The 18,682-nt window shown below is 37.5% G+C and overlaps 4 protein-coding genes and 4 non-coding genes across 9 annotated transcripts; 1 reads left to right on the forward strand and 7 right to left on the reverse strand.

The window, feature by feature from the left end:
- LOC111801377 (receptor protein kinase-like protein ZAR1) lies at positions 1 to 4,654 on the forward strand (the record flags this gene model as incomplete). The annotated part of the gene is made up of 2 exons (XM_023685354.1): positions 1 to 1,702; positions 3,669 to 4,654. Coding segments are annotated over 2 exons (2,337 nt in total), but the record flags the coding sequence as incomplete, so codon positions are not given.
- Positions 4,655 to 5,708: 1,054 nt separating this feature from the next.
- On the reverse strand, positions 5,709 to 10,113 carry LOC111802620 (nuclear pore complex protein NUP54). 2 transcript variants are annotated; one of them, XR_002816271.1, is made up of 10 exons: positions 9,500 to 10,113; positions 9,353 to 9,406; positions 9,118 to 9,177; positions 8,900 to 9,010; positions 7,478 to 7,543; positions 7,320 to 7,406; positions 7,043 to 7,144; positions 6,431 to 6,580; positions 5,952 to 6,227; positions 5,709 to 5,880 (listed from the first exon to the last, which is right to left on the reverse strand). XR_002816271.1 is itself a non-coding variant. In XM_023687054.1 (9 exons), the coding sequence occupies exons 1-9, from the start codon at positions 9,959 to 9,961 to the stop codon at positions 6,111 to 6,113; spliced, it is 1,209 nt and encodes a 402-aa protein (XP_023542822.1). In that variant the 5' UTR covers positions 9,962 to 10,113; the 3' UTR covers positions 5,709 to 6,110. The 2 variants fall into 2 exon arrangements, 1 of the variants encoding a protein (XP_023542822.1); XM_023687054.1 differs by having other exon boundaries at positions 5,709 to 6,227.
- Positions 10,114 to 12,865: 2,752 nt separating this feature from the next.
- Positions 12,866 to 13,347, reverse strand: LOC111801961 (probable signal peptidase complex subunit 1). Its single transcript, XM_023686211.1, has one exon. It carries the CDS (start codon positions 13,345 to 13,347, stop codon positions 13,066 to 13,068), a length of 282 nt encoding a protein of 93 aa, XP_023541979.1. The 3' UTR covers positions 12,866 to 13,065.
- A 1,376-nt stretch (positions 13,348 to 14,723) lies between these two features.
- LOC111801780 (60S ribosomal protein L17-2) lies at positions 14,724 to 17,618 on the reverse strand. Its single transcript, XM_023685935.1, has 7 exons — positions 17,482 to 17,618; positions 17,322 to 17,358; positions 17,132 to 17,172; positions 15,433 to 15,663; positions 15,248 to 15,350; positions 15,073 to 15,140; positions 14,724 to 14,994 (listed from the first exon to the last, which is right to left on the reverse strand). Exons 1-7 carry the CDS (start codon positions 17,482 to 17,484, stop codon positions 14,926 to 14,928), a joined length of 552 nt encoding a protein of 183 aa, XP_023541703.1. The 5' UTR covers positions 17,485 to 17,618; the 3' UTR covers positions 14,724 to 14,925.
- LOC111802794 lies at positions 15,883 to 16,011 on the reverse strand. The gene has a single exon (XR_002816328.1). It is a non-coding gene; the product is annotated as a small nucleolar RNA snoR74 (small nucleolar RNA).
- On the reverse strand, positions 16,157 to 16,283 carry LOC111802792. Its single transcript, XR_002816326.1, has one exon. It is a non-coding gene; the product is annotated as a small nucleolar RNA snoR74 (small nucleolar RNA).
- On the reverse strand, positions 16,536 to 16,665 carry LOC111802793. The gene has a single exon (XR_002816327.1). It is a non-coding gene; the product is annotated as a small nucleolar RNA snoR74 (small nucleolar RNA).
- Positions 16,800 to 16,930, reverse strand: LOC111802791. Its single transcript, XR_002816325.1, has one exon. It is a non-coding gene; the product is annotated as a small nucleolar RNA snoR74 (small nucleolar RNA).
- Positions 17,619 to 18,682: the final 1,064 nt, after the last annotated feature.

The following is an 18,682-nucleotide window of genomic DNA, read 5'->3' on the forward strand; positions in this document are numbered from 1 at the left end:
TTATCCTTTCATCCAAAGTCTCATAGGCAACCACCTCTCTTCTTCTTTAACAACATTTCTCACTTCCTCTTCTTCATTCCGATCAACCTCCGATCTTCCTCCATATTCTCGTCGCCGTTCGATTCCTCTTTTTCTCCATTTTCTTCTGCTTACTGCTTCCTTCTCCGGTCTCCGTCGCCGCCGCTTTCGGGGAAGACGACGGTGGTGATGATGAAGAAGACTCTGTTGTTTCTCCTCTTCATTTTTCACTTTCATGTCTCGTTCAAGGTTTTAGCCCTTTCGCCGGACGGTCTCTCGCTTCTTTCTCTCAAGTCGGCGGTTGATCAGTCGCCTGATTCATCTATTTTCTCTGATTGGAACGAGAATGACTCCACGCCTTGCCGATGGTCTGGCATTTCTTGCATGAATGTTTCCGGTGATTCGCGTGTGGTTGGGATTGCTCTCTCTGGTAAGAGTCTCCATGGCTATATTCCTTCTGAGCTTGGTTCGCTTGTTTATCTCCGGCGATTGAACCTCCATAACAACAATTTTTACGGCTCGATACCGGAGCAGTTGTTTAATGCTACCTCTTTGCATAGCTTATTTCTCTATAGTAATAATCTCTCTGGTCCTTTTCCCCCTTCGATCTGCAACATTCCGAGGCTTCAAAACCTCGATCTCTCTAACAATTCTTTCGCTGGACCAATCCCCGACGAATTGAAGAATTGCAAGCAATTGCAGCGTTTGATACTCGCTAGAAATCAATTTGAAGGAGAAATTCCTTCTGGTATGTGGTCCGGGATGGATAATTTACGGCAACTCGACCTCTCATCCAACGATTTCAGTGGACCGATTCCGGAGGATTTGGGGGAACTGACGACACTTTCCGGTACGCTCAACCTGTCCTTCAATCATTTATCGGGAAAAATTCCGAAGACGCTAGGAGATTTGCCGGTGACGGTGAGTTTCGACCTCCGGAGCAACAATTTGAGTGGAAGCATACCTCAGACTGGTTCTTTTGCAAATCAGGGACCAACTGCATTTCTCAACAATCCTAAGTTGTGCGGATTTCCTCTTCAGAAATCCTGTGGGAGTTCAGAGCGTGGCTCACCGGGAAATCCGGCTTCTAGGCCTTCGTACAATGCCCCTGGAAAAGGCTTGGGCGCCGGATTAATCATTCTCATCTCTGCCGCCGATGCCGCCGGAGTGGCGTTTATCGGCCTGGTAATAGTATACATATATTGGCGAAGTAAAGACAATCCAAACGGCTGTAGCTGTACGTCCAAAGGAAAACTCGGAGGGAACCAGAAAAACGATCTATGCAATTTTCCTTGTATGAATGGACATAATAAGAACGAGGAGTCCGAAATGGAGGAACAGGAGAACAGTGACGGAAACAGAGAAGAAGGAGGGCTTGTGGCCATAGACAAAGGCTTTACGTTCGAGCTGGACGAGCTGCTGAGAGCATCGGCCTATGTGCTGGGAAAGAGTGGATTGGGGATTGTGTACAAAGTGGTGCTCGGAAATGGGATTCCGGTGGCCGTACGGCGGCTGGGCGAAGGCGGAGAACAGAGGTATAAGGAGTTCGCGGCGGAGGTGCAGGCCATTGGAAGGGTAAAACATCCCAATATTGTGAAACTGAGAGCTTATTACTGGGCGCCAGATGAGAAGCTCCTGATCAGTGATTTTATCTCCAATGGAAACTTGGCCTCTGCACTTCGCGGTACGTTCAATCATTCCTTTCCACTCGATTACCTGATTGTTCTTGTTTTTCTGTTCTGGGATTGCTTTTATTTTCACATTCTTCCTGATTGTTCTTGTTTCTCTGTTCTGGGATTGCTTTTATTTTCACAATCTGCCTGCTTATTCTTGTTTTTCTGGTCTGGGATTGCTTTAATTTTCACAATCTTCCCGATTGTTCTTGTTTTTCTGTTCTGAGATTGCTTTAATTCTCACAATCTTCCCGATTGTTCTTGTTTTTCTGTTCTGGGATTGCTTTAATTTTCACAATCTCCATGATCTCGTAGCTAGAATTCAGGTCTCTACGTCACAGAACACCAGTAATTAGTTATTACATTAGTGGGCTAGCTTTCCTACCCCTGGTAGCTTTTGGACATATGGGTTCCACTCAGCTGACCGTTCATCAATGATCTTTTCGGCGGCCGTAGACACAATTAATGCAAAGTTCTTTTTTAACATTTATCTGGGTGGAGTGGGGGAGAAAATTCCCATATTGGATAATTGTCTTCTAGTTTTGGGTCGGTACTTGAAGGGGTGTAGTTTTGGCACAATGCTTGGTGCCTAAATGCCATTGCCAAGCGTGGGATCCAACAATGGCTGTCCCCGCGCTGTGCCCACTGCACTTTCCACGTAGCCTTGGATTGTGGGCGCTGCTCCTTAGGCATTCTGAGGCTATGAGTCTAGTAACCAACCAGTCAACTCTTTGCCTATTCCCAATTAGGTCATTTCAAGTGACTTGAAAATAGTCTTAATCCCAATCATTTTAACCCTTGGGTTGGTTTATTTTTACTGAATTCGAATAAATTCGGTTTGTGTTTGAGGTTTACTGGTCAAACTTAGGGTTCACCCGAACCAAACAAAAATTTATAATATAAATTAACATATTATACATGAATAGAGTTTGTTAAAGTATTATTTTAGGATTACCAACCATCTTTGGTACTTATATACAACTTTTATATTATAGTATCTTATTGTTTTAATGTTTGAGGCTCATGTTACTAGAATGAATTAGTTTCCTAAATTATTATAGATTTGTTTGAGTTTTGTTTGTGAATTGTTAATTTTTTTTTAATGAATTTTGGATAAATATATATATATTTTTTAACTATCTCTAATTTTTGGGTTGGGTTACTAATCCAACAAACCCAAACTTTTGGATTAGTCCAAAATATTCCCTAAACCAACCCAACCCGACCCGACCCGACCCATGTACACTCCTGAAGTGTAATTGACGTATAATTTTAGAGAGTTGTAAAATTAAAAAAAAAAAACTATGAGATCAACCAAATGTAATAGTTTAATGTATATATCATGGGTTTTGGCTCGATGAAGTATAAGATCGAAAATGATTAAGTTTGAGTTGGATAGATTTTTTTGGTCTCGATGCTTTGAGCAAATTTGTCTTGGTCCAATCCTCAGCAGTTCACTGACCTATCATTGTAAGCCCAGAAATTGTAGACACAGAGATTGTAGACACGTGACCTCTATGACATTCTTGACACCTTTTCTCGTATATGTCTAATAATAGAAGAAAGCTCCAACCTTTTTGGGAGAGTAGCTCATCCTAGTTCAGAGAAAAGTAGCTTCTTAGAAAGAGGAGTTATAATCAAATAAGATCAAATTATTCATTGATTTTGATAAGTTTGTATAGAAATTCACTTCAACATTTTTTTAAATTTAGTTCATATAATTATAAAGTAGCTATGATTATATCATCCAATATTGAAACTGATACAACTAGTTTATACCCTACGCTTTATTAGCCACCATTGTCCATAATTCCTACTTGAAAACATATACTCTTATCATCATTTGGTCTCTGACTATGGAGAAAACAAGGGAAAGGCTCTTAGCTTTTGCAAATTACACTATGAATATCTGCTTATTGGTGCATATATTTTGGAAATTTGAACTAATGTGACGCATTCCTGATGTCAACCAAACAGGGAGAAACGGGCAGCCATCTTCAAGCCTTTCATGGTCAACCAGACTACGAATTGCCAAGGGAACTGCAAGGGGGTTGGCCTATCTCCACGAGTGCAGCCCAAGAAAGTTCGTCCATGGCGACATCAAGCCCTCCAACATCCTCCTCGACAACGAATTCCGCCCCCACATCTCCGACTTCGGCCTCAGCAGATTGATCACCATCACCGGCAACAATCCCTCCTCCTCTGGCGGCCTCATCGGCGGCGCCTTCTCCTATCTCAAATCCGCCCCAACCGACCGCAACAACAACTACTGCGCTCCGGAGGCTCGAGCTCCCGGCGCCCGCCCTACCCAAAAATGGGACGTCTATTCCTTCGGTGTAATGGTCCTCGAATTGCTCACCGGAAAGCCGCCGGAGCTTTCTCCGAACGCGTCGAGTTCTTTGGAGATTCCGGATTTGGTGAGGTGGGTCAGGCAAGGGTTTGAAGAAGCTAAGCCGTTGTCGGATTTGGTTGACCCTTCTCTTCTACAAGAAGTACATGCCAAGAAAGAGGTGCTTGCTGTATTCCACGTGGCGCTCGCCTGTACAGAGAGTGACCCGGAAGTTCGGCCCAGAATGAAAACGGTGTCGGAGAGTTTCGACAGGATTGGATGATGAGAAATGATTGTGGGTTATGAAGGTGGCCGCCATTGTTGTAGCAGTCAAGCTATTGCTGTAATTGCTTGCAGGAACCCATCATTCTTTTGGCCAGCTTTAGGGAAGAGTTTGCTAACAGGGCAAGCAAGATTCAGGTTGGGCCCGATTCTTTTTTTCCTTTTTGATTTTGTAATTGTTGTTCTTCTCCTTCTTCTCTGATTTTTGTGGTATAATTTGTTTTCGTTTTATATTTTGCAGTAATGAATGAGGAAAGTAGAAATTTATGCTCTGTAGTTTGAATAAGTTTATGCTATGTAGTTTGAAAAATTTCAGTCATATTCCTTTATAAGATATGATATGAAAGATACGGAAAAAAAAGGAATATGAAAATTGTTAGATGAAGATGACTTCCACGATACGACTTCTACAATGGTACGGTATTATCCACTTTAAGCATAAACTTTCGCGGCTTTGCTTTGAGCTTCCTCAAAAGAAGATAATATTCATTAATTATAAACCCATGATCATTCCTATGATCATTCCCTTTATCGAACTCATGAGTGATACAATTTTTATTTGTAAATGTTATGTGTGTTCTAAACGAAAAATAAACTTAGAAGTTGAAATTAATCAAATTCAAATTTTTTCGTTCTAAGTAACTATTGAAATTATTAAAGTTAGCTTTACTTTCACGAAAATCAGTTGTCAAATGAAATTTTTGCAAACATATATTTCAATTAAACATGAACTTGCATTTTTTTACAACATAATTATATGAAATTCTATATAATTTAAATTACAAAAACATCATGAGAAGAATTGTTATAAAAAAAAATGGTTAAAACAAATTAAGTTAAAAAAAAGTTCTAATTTTAAAAATAGAAAATTATAAATAAAAACTTTATCCAACGAACGAGTCAAGATAACTTAAAAACAAAAGTTAATTTTTAACACAAAGTGCAAAGAACATATTTTCATCATTCAAAATCTCAAAACTTGATAATATTTCGCAGTTGCCTTCTAAAACTTCCATTTCCCTTTATATATAACATTTGTTTCTCTAGCAATTGTAGCATAACCCCCTCCAGTTTCTTCCTTCCCTCGCTCTAATCTCTATAATCTCTCTGTAACTTTCACAAGTTTTAATAACAAAAACCGACACCTAATATGTAAAATAAATAAATCTTGTGGAAGGAATCATATTGAATATTTGACAAGAGATTCCGTACCTTGATAAAAAACCAATCCTTGTTTACCAACCACATTGTCTAACCAAATCTAATTCTCTTGATATGTTCCTTAAAAAAATCCGATTCGTGTAGAGTCTTCCCCCAACTAAAGAGAAAATATCGACCTTGAGGGGTTACTCAAGATATGCATATCTAACTATAAAGTATACAAAACTAAAATTTAAGAAGCCACATTTCTTCTTCCTAGCATAAGCTTTTATATAATAAAGAGGTACATCATCCAAATACCAAGAATTTAAAGGTTTTTCATGAATCCAATACCTTGCTGATGTCGACTACGCTAAGCGACCAACATAGCAACTGTTCACGCTGCCTTATCACTCAATTACAGTTCATCCCTTAACCCTGCATCGAATCAAAATCGAATAGGTATTAAACATTTCAAATTGACCACATCTTAACGAAGTACTACTAACCCAGGCTCTCTGAAGAGATGTCGGCCAGCACTAGACGAATAACTTGAGCAGCATATAAAACATTTGAAATCAGATTTTAATTTTTCCTTTTGGAAAATTCAAGGCAAATATATCAATAACAAAACAGGAAATCGGCTAGAAATGTGAACTCAATTCCTTTTAACTCAAATCATCTATCATCTCTTTGTCTTCAGCCATTATAATTTCCATGTCTCTAACATCTCGCTTTAAAACAGTTCCAAGTCTAGCAATGGCCTCGGTCTGCTGCTGCAATACCTGGCACACGACATGTAGATGATGTTGGTTAATAAATCAGACAAAAACACAACTGCATTTAACAAAATTCTCACTAACAAATCATTATACCACATTTTTCTTTTATTTTTGAAAGACTGTCAACACAATTTAGGTAAACCTCATTATGTTTATTTTCAGCAAAACTTCGAGTGAAAAAGCAGACTCCGAACACATATACGCACCTCCTGCATATCAGCAAGACTCTGTTCGTGTATTTTTGTCGAACCTTGAAGATAGATAGAATTACCAGCACCAGAGCCATTTGCTTGACCACAAGTAATTGTAAGCAAATTTTTCACCCTCCTCGAAAGCTCTGCTCCAGATCCTCTCAACTGAAACATGTCCAAGAATCTCATTACGATAAACAACTTTTTGGGTAAGTAACATATTTTCCCCTAGTTAAAATTTTAATTCTAGTTTATCCTCCCATTGACTTGATAAAGAAGAAGACAACTTGCCCTCCTACATGGAAACTAAATTCATTTTTAAGGTATATTATAATGGTAGACAATAATATCATATTATAGTAAACATTAAAAAGCAATAAAAGATAATGTAAATACGATGTTCTTTAGAAAGAAAAATTAAAGCACTGATTCTAAAATTTCAGTCTGTTTCTTTTTGCTGAATGATAATTGAAAATTTTATCAAGTTATTTAAATTTTGCAATAATTTACATGTTTAACAATGAGGATAAAGTTGAATTTGATTCAACTATGGAAATGCGCTACGAATTCCGTGCATGGATATTTTCAGTTTTTGAAATTGAGGTAAAGGGGGGGAAGGATACCTACCTGTCTTGTTATCAAAGCTAACTTCTCAGCCAATTCAGCCTCCCCTGTCATTATAGGCACTCGGCAACCCTTACTTTCTAGCGCCTCCACAACTCTCATCATCTTTAATCGAACAAAAGGGAAAATATAAAATAGAAGCACTTTGGCATCAGTAGCATTATGAACATTTTGTGTGTGTGTGTGTGTTGGGTGGGGCGGAGGGAAGGAAAACATGAAGATCACATCCTTATCATTCTTTTTTCTTTTTGGCCCACTGATTATAAAAAATAATACATACTCTCAAAAGACGCCTTTGAAGACCTTGCTCCTTCTGTTTCAATCTTTGGATCCAAGGTAGAGTATCAGCTAGAAAATGCCTCTGAAGCTGTATAAAGCAATCGTCAATTAAAAAAAAAGAAATTAAAAAAATTTATCCTCAAGGAAGCATCAGATTACCGTTTTGACATTGCTTTGGGTCATCCGCAGTCTCTCAGCATCAGAAAGAATGACTTCATCTTGAATCTGTATTAACCCCAGAAGTGTCAGTGCAACAAACCAGGCTGCTTCACTCAGCAAACACGAGGACGTGTGAAAAGGATAATACACTTAAAATGGGTTGCACAAATATTACTCTTTTAAGATATTTTCAGATGTTAAAAATATTTTTATAAACAGTAACAGAAACAAAACAGATTCACTATTTGACAACTTTTAAGAACATTTCAATTGGAATAAAAAAACTTTCACAAGGCATGCTGGAAGCACACGCAGAAGCTAATATGGCACAGCACTTTCAGCACACGCAATAGTGATATACCATGGATATTTCCAATTTACATATGCCCTGCAACTTGAACATAAAGATAATCGTACTCATCCAAGAACATATTAATAATCTTGAATGAAAACATAAAACCAGTCACTAGGCTATTGCATTTGTTCCACCAACATTGATGGATTAAATAAACATAATTGGCATCCTATCAAACATAACTTGTGTTCTCCCACTTAACAGTTTTGAATGTCAATTACACAAGGACCAGAATTTGTCACAACAATTAACATCCAAAAGGGGCAGATACAGTACAGGCACAACGGAGGCAATACCTTAGCGACATTTTGAATCTTACTGATATTTATGAGGAAAAAGTTCTATATAAGCACATTAGGACAATCTTGCTTGCTATTAGAATTTTATTTTTGAATAATGCTTACACTTTAATGTGTACGGTTATCATGAATTTAATTTTTTTCACTATAACCGAAAGTATAAATTTACTTTAAAGAAAATTAAATCTTGTGTATTTAAATAAACTATAAAATTTTAGGTCAAGTTTAGCCATTCAGTAAGTCCAAACATGATTATCTTAAATAAGTTTTATTTATGTTAAAGGTTATCAAAATAATTTTTTAAGGGAAGCTATAATCATCGAACTATATATTTATTTCAAACCTATCGTTTTTCTTAATTAATCATTGAGTTCGAAATAATAATAATTGAGTTCGAAATAAAATGAATCCTTAATACAGTGAAAAAGGTGAACTAGAAATATAATTGCATCCATCAGTACAATCTCTCAAATGTAACTTTGGATCAGCCACCTTATGAACTCTAAGTATCTAATCAGATCCATGACGCAGGTTCAAATTTATATGTATATGGTTAACATTGCTTAAGAACACGCCTGCAAATCCATCATCGTTGATGGAAATAACTACAAAAAGTTTGATGCTGTAACAAAAAATATGCTAAAACTCATAGAGCATAATCAAATATGCAAAGATATTGAGGACATACACAAGTTTCAAGCGCTGAGACAAATATTTTAAAATATAATCAAAGAATTTCGCAACACATTTCGCAGTAAATTGAAATACCTTCAATCGCTGAGATAAATCCTTAAAACCTTGAACAAGCTGTGGCCACAATCGCTCTCTATCAGCACTTTCCATGCCTTCAAGTTTTGCCATAGCCTCAGCCCACATTATCTGGCAATGCAAACTATTATCCGCACTTAGTGTAGAATCCGATGATAAAAAGACATACAAAGATATGAAAGTTCTTCAGACGTAAAAACACGATATACGGAACTCACATCCGACACACCAGCAGGTTTCGCCCTATATTGAGGATCAGTTACACTGAACAACAAACGCTGCAAAATAAACACAAATATCAACTTCCTAGCAACTGGAAATGATGAATACACAATTTTCTAGAACTTAAAAGAAAGTTTATAATATTCTTCCTCACGATTATCAATTCTCAAGTGTAAGCGAGGGTAAAAACACAAAGGCACTACGATTCCAGTCGAGAACAGTAATACAAACCTTGAAAGCATACTTAGGGTTTCCTGCGTCGTCCTTGTAAGCCTCAACAATTGCCTGATGCAGACAATACAATCAAAATAAACGGCGCAGACACAGAAGGAGAAAGGAGATATTGCTAGTTCTTGCCAGTTACTTTCAGAAACGTACTTGAATATCTCGATCTGCCATGGAGAAAGGAAGCGGTGCCACCGGGGCCATCTGAGTGGTCAATTGAGCATTTGGAAATGGACTGGACTGAGGCGCTGCAAACGGAGTCTGGAAACCAAATCCTGTTGCTGCTGGTAGCTGAAACAACGGCGATTGCTGCTGCTGCTGCTGCTGCTGCTGCTGCTGTTGTGAAGGCTGAGAAGAGAAAGGAGTGGAGAAAAGAGACGAGCCGAAGCCGGTAGCAAAAGACGACGAAGATGGAGTTCCAAAGGCAGGAGTTGAGGAAAAGTTTCCAAATGCGGGGGATGCCGATGGAGTTCCGAAGGCCGGAGTGGACGCCGGCGTGCCAAAGGCCGGAGTTGATTGTGGAGTGCCGAAAGCCGGAGTTGATTGTGGAGTACCGAAGGCCGGAGTTGATTGTGGAGTGCCGAAGGCGGAGGAGGAGAGTTGAGCTCCGAACATTGTGCTTGCAATGGAGAGTGAAAGAGAAACCCTAATCGGTCTCAAAGGGAAAGCGCCATTTGAGAGTTGAAACTCGTGCTCGACAAGGTGCCTCTCTCAGATATTCAGAGTCGGGGGGTTTAAGTGAGAACGATGGGGCACTCAACCCTTTTGCCGCATCTTACTTTCCGGAAATTTTAGACATATTTGGGAATTATTTTTTTAAAATATAAATATAAATTTCTGCCAAAAAAAAAATAATAATAATAATAATTTAGTATAAAAAATTAACCTTTATAATTATTTATTCAATTAAAGTATATATTTATTATGATTAATTAACTAATTAAATTAATATCATAGCAAAGACAAAAAAAAATATATATATATATATATATATATTATCATTCGGCATGTAACTCAATGGTGCTCCTCGATGGTTATTCCGAGGATTGTCTTGCTCAGATCAAGGAGGTTTTGTTTAATAGAGTAGTGATTAGATTATATTATTTATTGTATAAAAAATTCCTAACTATTAATATAATCTAAAACAATATGATATTCAAGAGGATCGTGTTCGAGTAACAACATAGAAGGTGTATAGTATATGAATAAGATTGAATGTCTTATCTGGTTAAGACTATTAATATAATTTAGTTTGTAATTAACAAATTTAAAAAGAGAGATAAAATACTCACAAATTATCACTCATTTTTCCGGTGAAAAAGCATATAAAAAGCTTTAAATTACACTATTATCGGCCACCTTAAAATAACTATGGATGAATTCTACCCACATTGATAAGCGCCAACCATGCTGAATTTTGCAAAGCTAGAGGTCCTGGAAAATTAATTTAACGAATGATTTCAACCAAGAGCAGGATGAATAACTTAGAGATCGAACTTGAAATCTAAGACCCAAGACGACTCACTCTAGAATTAGCTCAATCATGACTAATATGATGAATCGAATTTAACATCAAACCTAAAAAGGTTTGAAAGAAACATAACATCTAACGGTTTCAAACACAAGTTTACCATATTACACGCCTTTAAATAGGTCAAACGTATCACACATGTATTATTATCATAGTTCATCGGGGTCGTGAAGTAAGCGTACGTAAATGAAATAAACGAAGAAAATCGAAAGAGTAGATCATTCTCATTCATTTATCATAATAATGTCAGCAAACATCACAAGAAAAAATGAAGGGGAGAGAAGAAATAAGCTGATAAAACCTTGGGAAGGAGAAACAAGAGTTGAATGACTTGATTAATCTGCAGGTCTACATTGATATCTTCATTAAAATAGTGTACAAACAAGATATTCAAAACCTTATCCCATAGTGAAAAACATGCTCTAAATCAGTAAGAACATGGAACTCCAAAAGATTTCCAGCTGATATAGAAATTTTCAATTCATAGCATTAGAAACATAAATCATCTTAACACGACGAGACCATTATCGACTCATTCGGCTAATGTCAAACGTAACTATCATAACAAACCTTGTCCTATGTTCTTGGTCACTGTGGTATTCTACAAATACTTCATCAGTACACGGAGATATATGGAAACATAGTTGTTTTAAGCAAAAAGGGGAAAAAGAAATTTGAGTCGAGTCGGAAGAGGGTAACGCTATCAATGGCCGACTAGTAAACCCACTAATTACTTGATGTTCTAGCTATGTGCTCGAATGAGATGAACACATAGATCTCCATCTTTTGATGGTGTAATAACCAAGTCTACCATTAGTGAATATTGTCCTCTTTGGACTTTCTCTTGTAAGCTTCTCTCAAGGTTTTAAAATGCGTCTGTTAGGGAATGGTTTTCATACTCTTAAGAATATTTGGTTCCCTAGTCCAACCGATGTGGGATCTCACAATCTACCCCACTTTGGGGTCCAGCATCCTCGTCGACACTCGTTCCCCTCTGCAACCAATGTGGGATCTCACAATCCACCTCCCTTCAGAGTCCAACGTCCTCGTTGGCAATCGTTCCCCTCTCCAACCAATGTGGGTTCTCACAATTCACCCGCTTTAAGGACTAGGGTGAAGGGTTCTCACTGGCACTCGTTCCCCTACTCAATCAATGTGGGTTCTCACAATCCACCCCCTTCAGGGCCCTGCGTCCTCGCTGGCACACCGCCCGGTGTCCACCCCCCTTCGAGGCTCAGCGTCCTTGTTGGCACCCCGCCATGTGTCTGGCTCTAATACCATTTGAACCCCTTCGAGGCTCAGCATTCTTGCTGGCACACCGCCATGTGTCTGGCTCTGATACCATTTGAAACAGCACAAACCAACTATTAACAAATATTATCTGCTTTGGGTTTTCCCTTCTGGTTTTCCCTCAAGATTTTAAAAAGCATCTGCCAAGGAGAGGTTTCCACACACTTATGAATGCTTCGTTGCCCTCTCCCACCATTGTGGGATCTCACAATCCACCCCCCTTCGAGGTACGGCGTCCTCGCAGGCACTCATTCCCCTCTCCAATCGATGTTGGATCTCATAGATGGACTCCAAAGTCCCTTCAGTCCCGATCCAACCCTTAGAGTCAATCACATAATAAACCCAAAGAAGAACTCACGATTCACACAGAACATATAGCAGAGTGCCTTTAGAAACTCAAGTGAACAAAAGAGTGCACGAATGCCCAATTTCATAAGAAAGTAGACTAACTTCAGAGCCAAGCTATATTCCACCTTGAGAATAGGCAAACAATGTACATAAGACCAATAGAAACAGGAACGTATGAATAATGAAAACTTGCAATGCATTCCTGGATGTAATGGTGTGCGGATGACAATCTGTAAATGCAACATTCATCCTCTAGATGAATGAATTCAGTTTAGTTTCAAAATGCTCTTCACATTCATATGATCACAGCCACAAATCCTTAACAACCAAGGAAGAAAAGCAGACAATTAACTTAAAAGTATGAAGATTTAATCTATTTTAACCATAAACTGAAAATCAATAGCGAAAACCAAAAAAGAGACATGTCTTTCTCTAAAACTTCAAAATTATAATCCATAAAAACAGTGTATGTATCATGATTTTGGGGAAATTAGTAATCCAACGGTTCAAACTGTGTGTTAATACGAGAACAAAGTCAAATCGAACAGACCTACTTCTTAGTGGATTTCTTCTTCAAAACCGCAGGCTCCGGCTGCTGCGGCTTAGGGTATTTTTCAGCCACACTAGGATCCAACCATTTGAGCGGGTGGAGATTAAAGAAAGGCCAATTCGGAACAGTAATCAACGTGGTGAGAATCACACCGCCGGCGTAAACCAAGATCATCGTCCGAAACGATCCCATAACATAGCCAGTCGAAAAGGCCCCCACGGCAAATGCAAGCAACATAATCTGCATCATCTGCTCCGCAAGCTTCTGCCCTTGCCAATCCATCTGAAAAATGGAAAAAAAAAATGTTAGAAAATCGACAGATCGAAACCAGCGGAGGGGCGTAGAACATAATTCGTCGATCAAAAACAGGTAGTCAAGGAAAATTACTGAGAATTCGAAAGGAAGATTTAACTATAATGAAAAGACCTACCTACTTGGAAAAAAGGAAATCGTTTCATACCGCTATGAGCAAACATTTAAGAAGATACAACCCAAAATAAAGGGAATCAGAGAGAGTAGTAACCTTAAGGCGAATTTGGAGACGACAATGTGCAGTTCGAAGGGTAATGATCCGCCGGAGGAAATGAGCGGAAGAACTACGTCAATTGTTTTGAGAAATCAAAGGAAGAGCGGTATGTATTTAACGGTTCTGATTCGGAAGAATTTAGACGTAAGATCTCAGCCGTCCGCTGAATTCGCGCATCTACTCAACCAGTATAAAGAAGAAAAAAAAAAGGTAGTAATTTACCTTTTTGTCCCTGAGTTTGGTTTTGAGGTTCGCTTCTATTTCTATCCCGACTCTGTTCAATCCTTGTCTGGCTGGTCTATATTGAAAAAACGAAAATTATTCATGAATTTTCTTGAAAATAATATTTTATTAAAAATAAATATATAAAAAATGGAGAAAAATTCTTTTTCTTAATTTTTGTTTTAATTTTTAACTGAGATACATTTTCAATTAGATTAGTTGAATTGTTGTTAAATATACATTTATGATTTAATTATATATACATATATTTTATTTATTTTTATTATTAATTATATTATTATTTATTCTTCAACATTTTTTAAAATAATTTTTAGCTATTTGAAGTTAATTTTTTAAAATATATATTAAAATTGTGTCCAAGTAAAACAACATTCTGGTTTTACAACATAAATGATCTAATTAATTCAATTTAAAAAATTTATGATTTTATTTATTAATTAATAAAAATATTTTGAATTAAAAGATTTTCTAGTGTTTGGGTCTAAAAAAAAATTAAGACTTCTCTCGGCTTTCCCTCGAGAAAAAGAGTCGAGAGACCTCTCCCCTCGGCTTTCCCTCTAGAAAAAGAGTGGAGAGACCTCTCCCCTCGGCTTTCTCCCGAGAAAAAGAGTGGAGAGACCTCTCCCTCCAAGGTTAGCAATCCTATCTCTATAGAGAGATAGTTAGCAATCTTCTCTTAACCAAAGGATAAAAAAGACTCTTGATAAAAGCAAAAGACCTCCTCACTCATTTTACATCTTAAAACAAAGACAATTCATATCTTCAAACAAAGCTTACCTTAAAATAAGCCTAAAATTGCAATCAACTACCTTGCCATTAATTATCAAATTTTTACGGTGAAAGAATCCCGAACAAAGTCACCTGAGTCGATGATAAAGAAATGGATGAGTAAAAAAGAAGAAATGATTTGTAGAACTGTTGGCATAAAAAGGAATAAAAATCCAAAATGAACTTGATCGAGGATTCCATAAACTACAAAGTTAAGAGGCATTGGATACCGAACAACTCAACTCGTTCTAATATTTGACTTAAGCAACCAAACTCTGCTTTAAAACCAAAAAAGAAGTACAAAATGCGGCAATAATATTGGATCAGGATGAAGCACCACTGCGGAGAGCTTGACCCTTCTTGCTTTTACTCGTTGCCAACTGGGTCTCAGGCTGCCACCACAAAACCAAGCATTTATGAACAACCCTTCCTAAACACCATAATATATACAAATCTAATACAAATTTTACCTCTTTCTTCACAGGTTCTTCCTTTTCGGACAAAATAAGCTCGATGTGGCATGGAGATGACATATAGGCTGCACAAGAAAAAATAGACACCAAACGTTCCAGATAGTTTATGCAATGATCAAACCCAGAAACAATTTAGTGTTGTTCTTTTTGAGATCTTAAGGAAAAAACATACGGTTAATTCTTCCGTGAGCACGATAGGTACGACGTCTTTGTTTTTGTGCTTGATTCACCTGGATGTGGGATACAATGAGAGAATCAACGTCCAGTCCTTTCACCTGAATTAAGAAGATACCATAGTCGGTCAGAATCGTTATCAAAAACAGGGATGGCATAACTAGGAGAGAAGGTTATACGTACTTCGGCATTACTCTCGGCATTCTTAAGAAGATCTAGAATGAATTTTGCAGACTTAACAGGCCATCGTCCTTGACCATTTGAGTGCCTATTTTTTGCCTGTGCAGTTCGTCCTACTCCTCCACAGAAACGTCGGAATGGAATAGCCTGCTTGTGGGCAAGAACATCCTCCAAATACCTCTTTGCCTTGGCCAAGGGCAACTTCCTAAGGGCGTGTGCAGTCTCTCTAGTATTCTACAGACAAACAAAATGATGGTGGATGCAATAAGTTAAAAACCAGGTAACAAAGGATGCATTCAAGAAGTTTATACAAGCTGTAAAAAATTAAATCAATTCACAATGACAAGAATGAGAACAGCCACACCTTATTATAATAAAACAGTATGAAATTCTACTATGAGAATGTTAATTGTTACAATTAGATCCATGTTCTATGTCGATAAGCTATATTATTTGTGTAGCATCATTTACTGAACCTTCAGCAACTAGCTTTACAGAGGTTCACCCAATAACAATGCATTCAGTTTCCCTGAATTTGACGAGAGCCACCATTCACAAAAGGCAACAGAGCCCTGCTTTTTGAACAGGTACATTTATCAAGATAATTCTTAGCAAAATGGTGATGCCCCACATAAAAATGTCTATCTAGGATCACTTCTTCAATGTATATCAACTTATTTTCTCAAATTTTATGTATACAACCTTTTTGAACACTATGATATAGTAAAATTGTAGCACAATTTACTGAACCTTCAGTGATAATTACTACAGAGGTTCACCCAATAACCATGCACTTAGTTTCCCTGAAGTTTACGAGAGCCCAGTTCACAGAGGCAACAAAGCCCTGCTTTTTTCATCAGGTTACAAGACAAGTCCAATTTCAGAAAATCTTACATAAACGTAGTAAATTTTTTCCAATTTCTACATAATATCTAGTATGTATAATATAAAATTATTTTAATAAATGGTCATCAAAAACAGTTTACTAACATTTAACCCGTGTTGTTGTTCGAGTCAAACAAAAAAAGGCCTATCAGCAATAAAATTTTAGGTCCCAAGTACCATCATCGATATAAACTTACAACAGACAGTAAATACTATAAGGCTTATGTAGCATCATTTACTGAACCTTCAGCAATTAGAAAAACAGAGGTTCACCCAATAACGATTCATTCAGTTTTCCTGAAGTTTACGAGAGCACTATTCACAAAATAGGCAACAGAGCCCTGCTTTTTTCATCAGGTTGGTTACAAACTTACAATCAGCCCCAGATAATTATCAAATGCACAACATAAAGTCAGATAGTGCAAAATTAAAACTCTTGTACGCACAATCCAAAAACTATCAACCATGACAGCAAGCAGCAAAGATTATGTAGCATCATTTACTGAACCTTTAGCAATTATTTATACAGAGGTTCACCCAATAATGATCCAATTCGATTTTCCTGAAGTTTACAAGAGCACTATTCACAAAATAGGCAACAGAGCCCTGCTTTTTTCATCAGGTTAATATCAGACAGTCATAAAATAATCACATTCACGGCATCAAATATGTAGATGACATTACTCTTAATCCAAAACATTAACAACTATAAATGAATACTTGTATTAAAAATCTACATATTTGCACAGAATTGGCGGGATTTCATCCAACGAAGAAGAACAATGAAATGAGAAAGAAGTTAAAGCAGCTAAGTTACCTTGAAATGGACTCTGAGGTCGGAGCCTCGAGCTTTGCAGGCTGAATATAAATTACAAACGAAAAGCATTAGATTCTGAACTTCTAAGTTTCTAACAGAACTTCAGAAATAGTGCAAATCACAACAACTGCATAACGAAAATCAATATGAAACGAAAAAAAAAAATACAAATTAAGAAGAACAAACTTACACTTGGTGATGTTATCCGGCTCCCTCGAGTACTTAACCTGTAAAAGGGAACATTAACATAAATCTGAATTCAGAAACTTGCTAAGCTCGTGGAATTTCAAGCATTGTACAGATAATAAGAAGTGAAAAAGGAGATCGGAACGCTGCAAGAGGAAATGTACCATGGCGGCGGATGCTAAATCTTCACCTCTCTGAACCAGATTGAGTCCTCCTGCAAGCAAGAGTACTAGGAAGACGAAATTCGAGTTTCTTATAGTAGAGAAACCCTAATCGTGAACCGTTGAACATGGACTTTATATTGGGCCAGGCTTACACGGCCCACTATCATTTTTCCTCTATCCGTTATTTTTATATATATAATTTTAATTAAATTGAAAATTGGGTCAGAAAATTAGAATTTATTGCTTTCCATTTAAAATTTTCTCCCAACCATGGACGCTCGACCCAGGCCCACCATTAGCGGATATTCCCTTTTGGGCTCCCCTCAAGGCTTTAAAACGTGTCTACTAGGGAAAGGTTTTCACACCTTTATAAATGATGTTTTGTTCTCTTCCCCAACCAATGTGGGACATCACAATCCACCCCCCTTCGGGGCCCAGCGTCCTCGCTGGCACTCTTTCCTTCCTTCAATCGATGTGGGACCGCCCTCAAATCCACCCTTCTTCGGGGCCCAGTGTCCTTACTTGCACACCGCCTCGTGTCTACCCCCCTTTGGGGGAAAGCGAGAAAGCTGGCACATCGTCCCGTTTCTTGACTCTAATACTATTTGTAACAACCCAAGCCCACCGCTAACAGATATTGTCCTCTTTGGGCAGGGTAGTCGCATTTATTTTCTTAATCTTAGGCTATGATGTTTTTAATTTAAATGTTTATTTATTTTATTTAGTTTTTTGTTGTGTCGTTTTAGAGTTGTTTTTAAAACACGTAAGTCCATGACTGTGTTTTAAGCTAAATGTTATGTTTTATGAAAGTTTAAACGAAGTATTTCCGCATTCATGTTTATGACATATATACAGTAACGAACTTAAATTAAGTAGAAAATTTCAGGTAGTTACATTTTACTTATTATTTATGTATCTATAATTTGTTTTTGTGTGACACCGTTTAGCTCAACAACTCCATCTCTAGTTAAATCACACGAGAAACAAAATTTTTTATATCAATGTATTTGTTGCGTCCATACATGATAACGTTCTTGTATAGCGTATTGGTAGAACTATTATCATATGATATGGTGAGACACTTGTCAAAACGAGAGGTAATTGCCACTATATATCCATCATAATCATTGTTTATATATATATATATAGACATCTTATAAAATTAGAACGAGGTCCACCCCTTTTTAGGCCGCCTCTAAAA

The sequence above is a fragment of the Cucurbita pepo genome, chromosome LG09 (genome assembly GCF_002806865.2).
Source record: "Cucurbita pepo subsp. pepo cultivar mu-cu-16 chromosome LG09, ASM280686v2, whole genome shotgun sequence".
Lineage (NCBI taxonomy): Eukaryota > Viridiplantae > Streptophyta > Magnoliopsida > Cucurbitales > Cucurbitaceae > Cucurbita > Cucurbita pepo.

Bases quoted from the DNA above. Each gene is read 5' to 3' on its own strand.
- LOC111802620 (XM_023687054.1), bottom strand. From the start codon at position 9,961: ATGTTCGGAGCTCAACTCTCCTCCTCCGCCTTCGGCACTCCACAATCA. The intron at 9,407-9,499 runs GTACGTTTCTGA...TGTCTGCATCAG, and splicing joins TGGCAGATCGAGATATTCAA to GCAATTGTTGAGGCTTACAA. The intron at 6,228-6,430 runs GTGCGTATATGT...GTCGTGTGCCAG, and splicing joins GTCTTGCTGATATGCAGGAG to GTATTGCAGCAGCAGACCGA.
- LOC111801961 (XM_023686211.1), bottom strand. From the start codon at position 13,347: ATGGATTGGCAAGGGCAGAAGCTTGCGGAGCAGATGATGCAGATTATG.
- LOC111801780 (XM_023685935.1), bottom strand. The intron at 15,664-17,131 runs GTAACTTAGCTG...GTTTGTCTGTAG, and splicing joins ACCTCAGAGTCCATTTCAAG to AATACTAGAGAGACTGCACA. The intron at 15,141-15,247 runs GTATGTTTTTTC...TTTCTTGTGCAG, and splicing joins TGCTCACGGAAGAATTAACC to CCTATATGTCATCTCCATGC.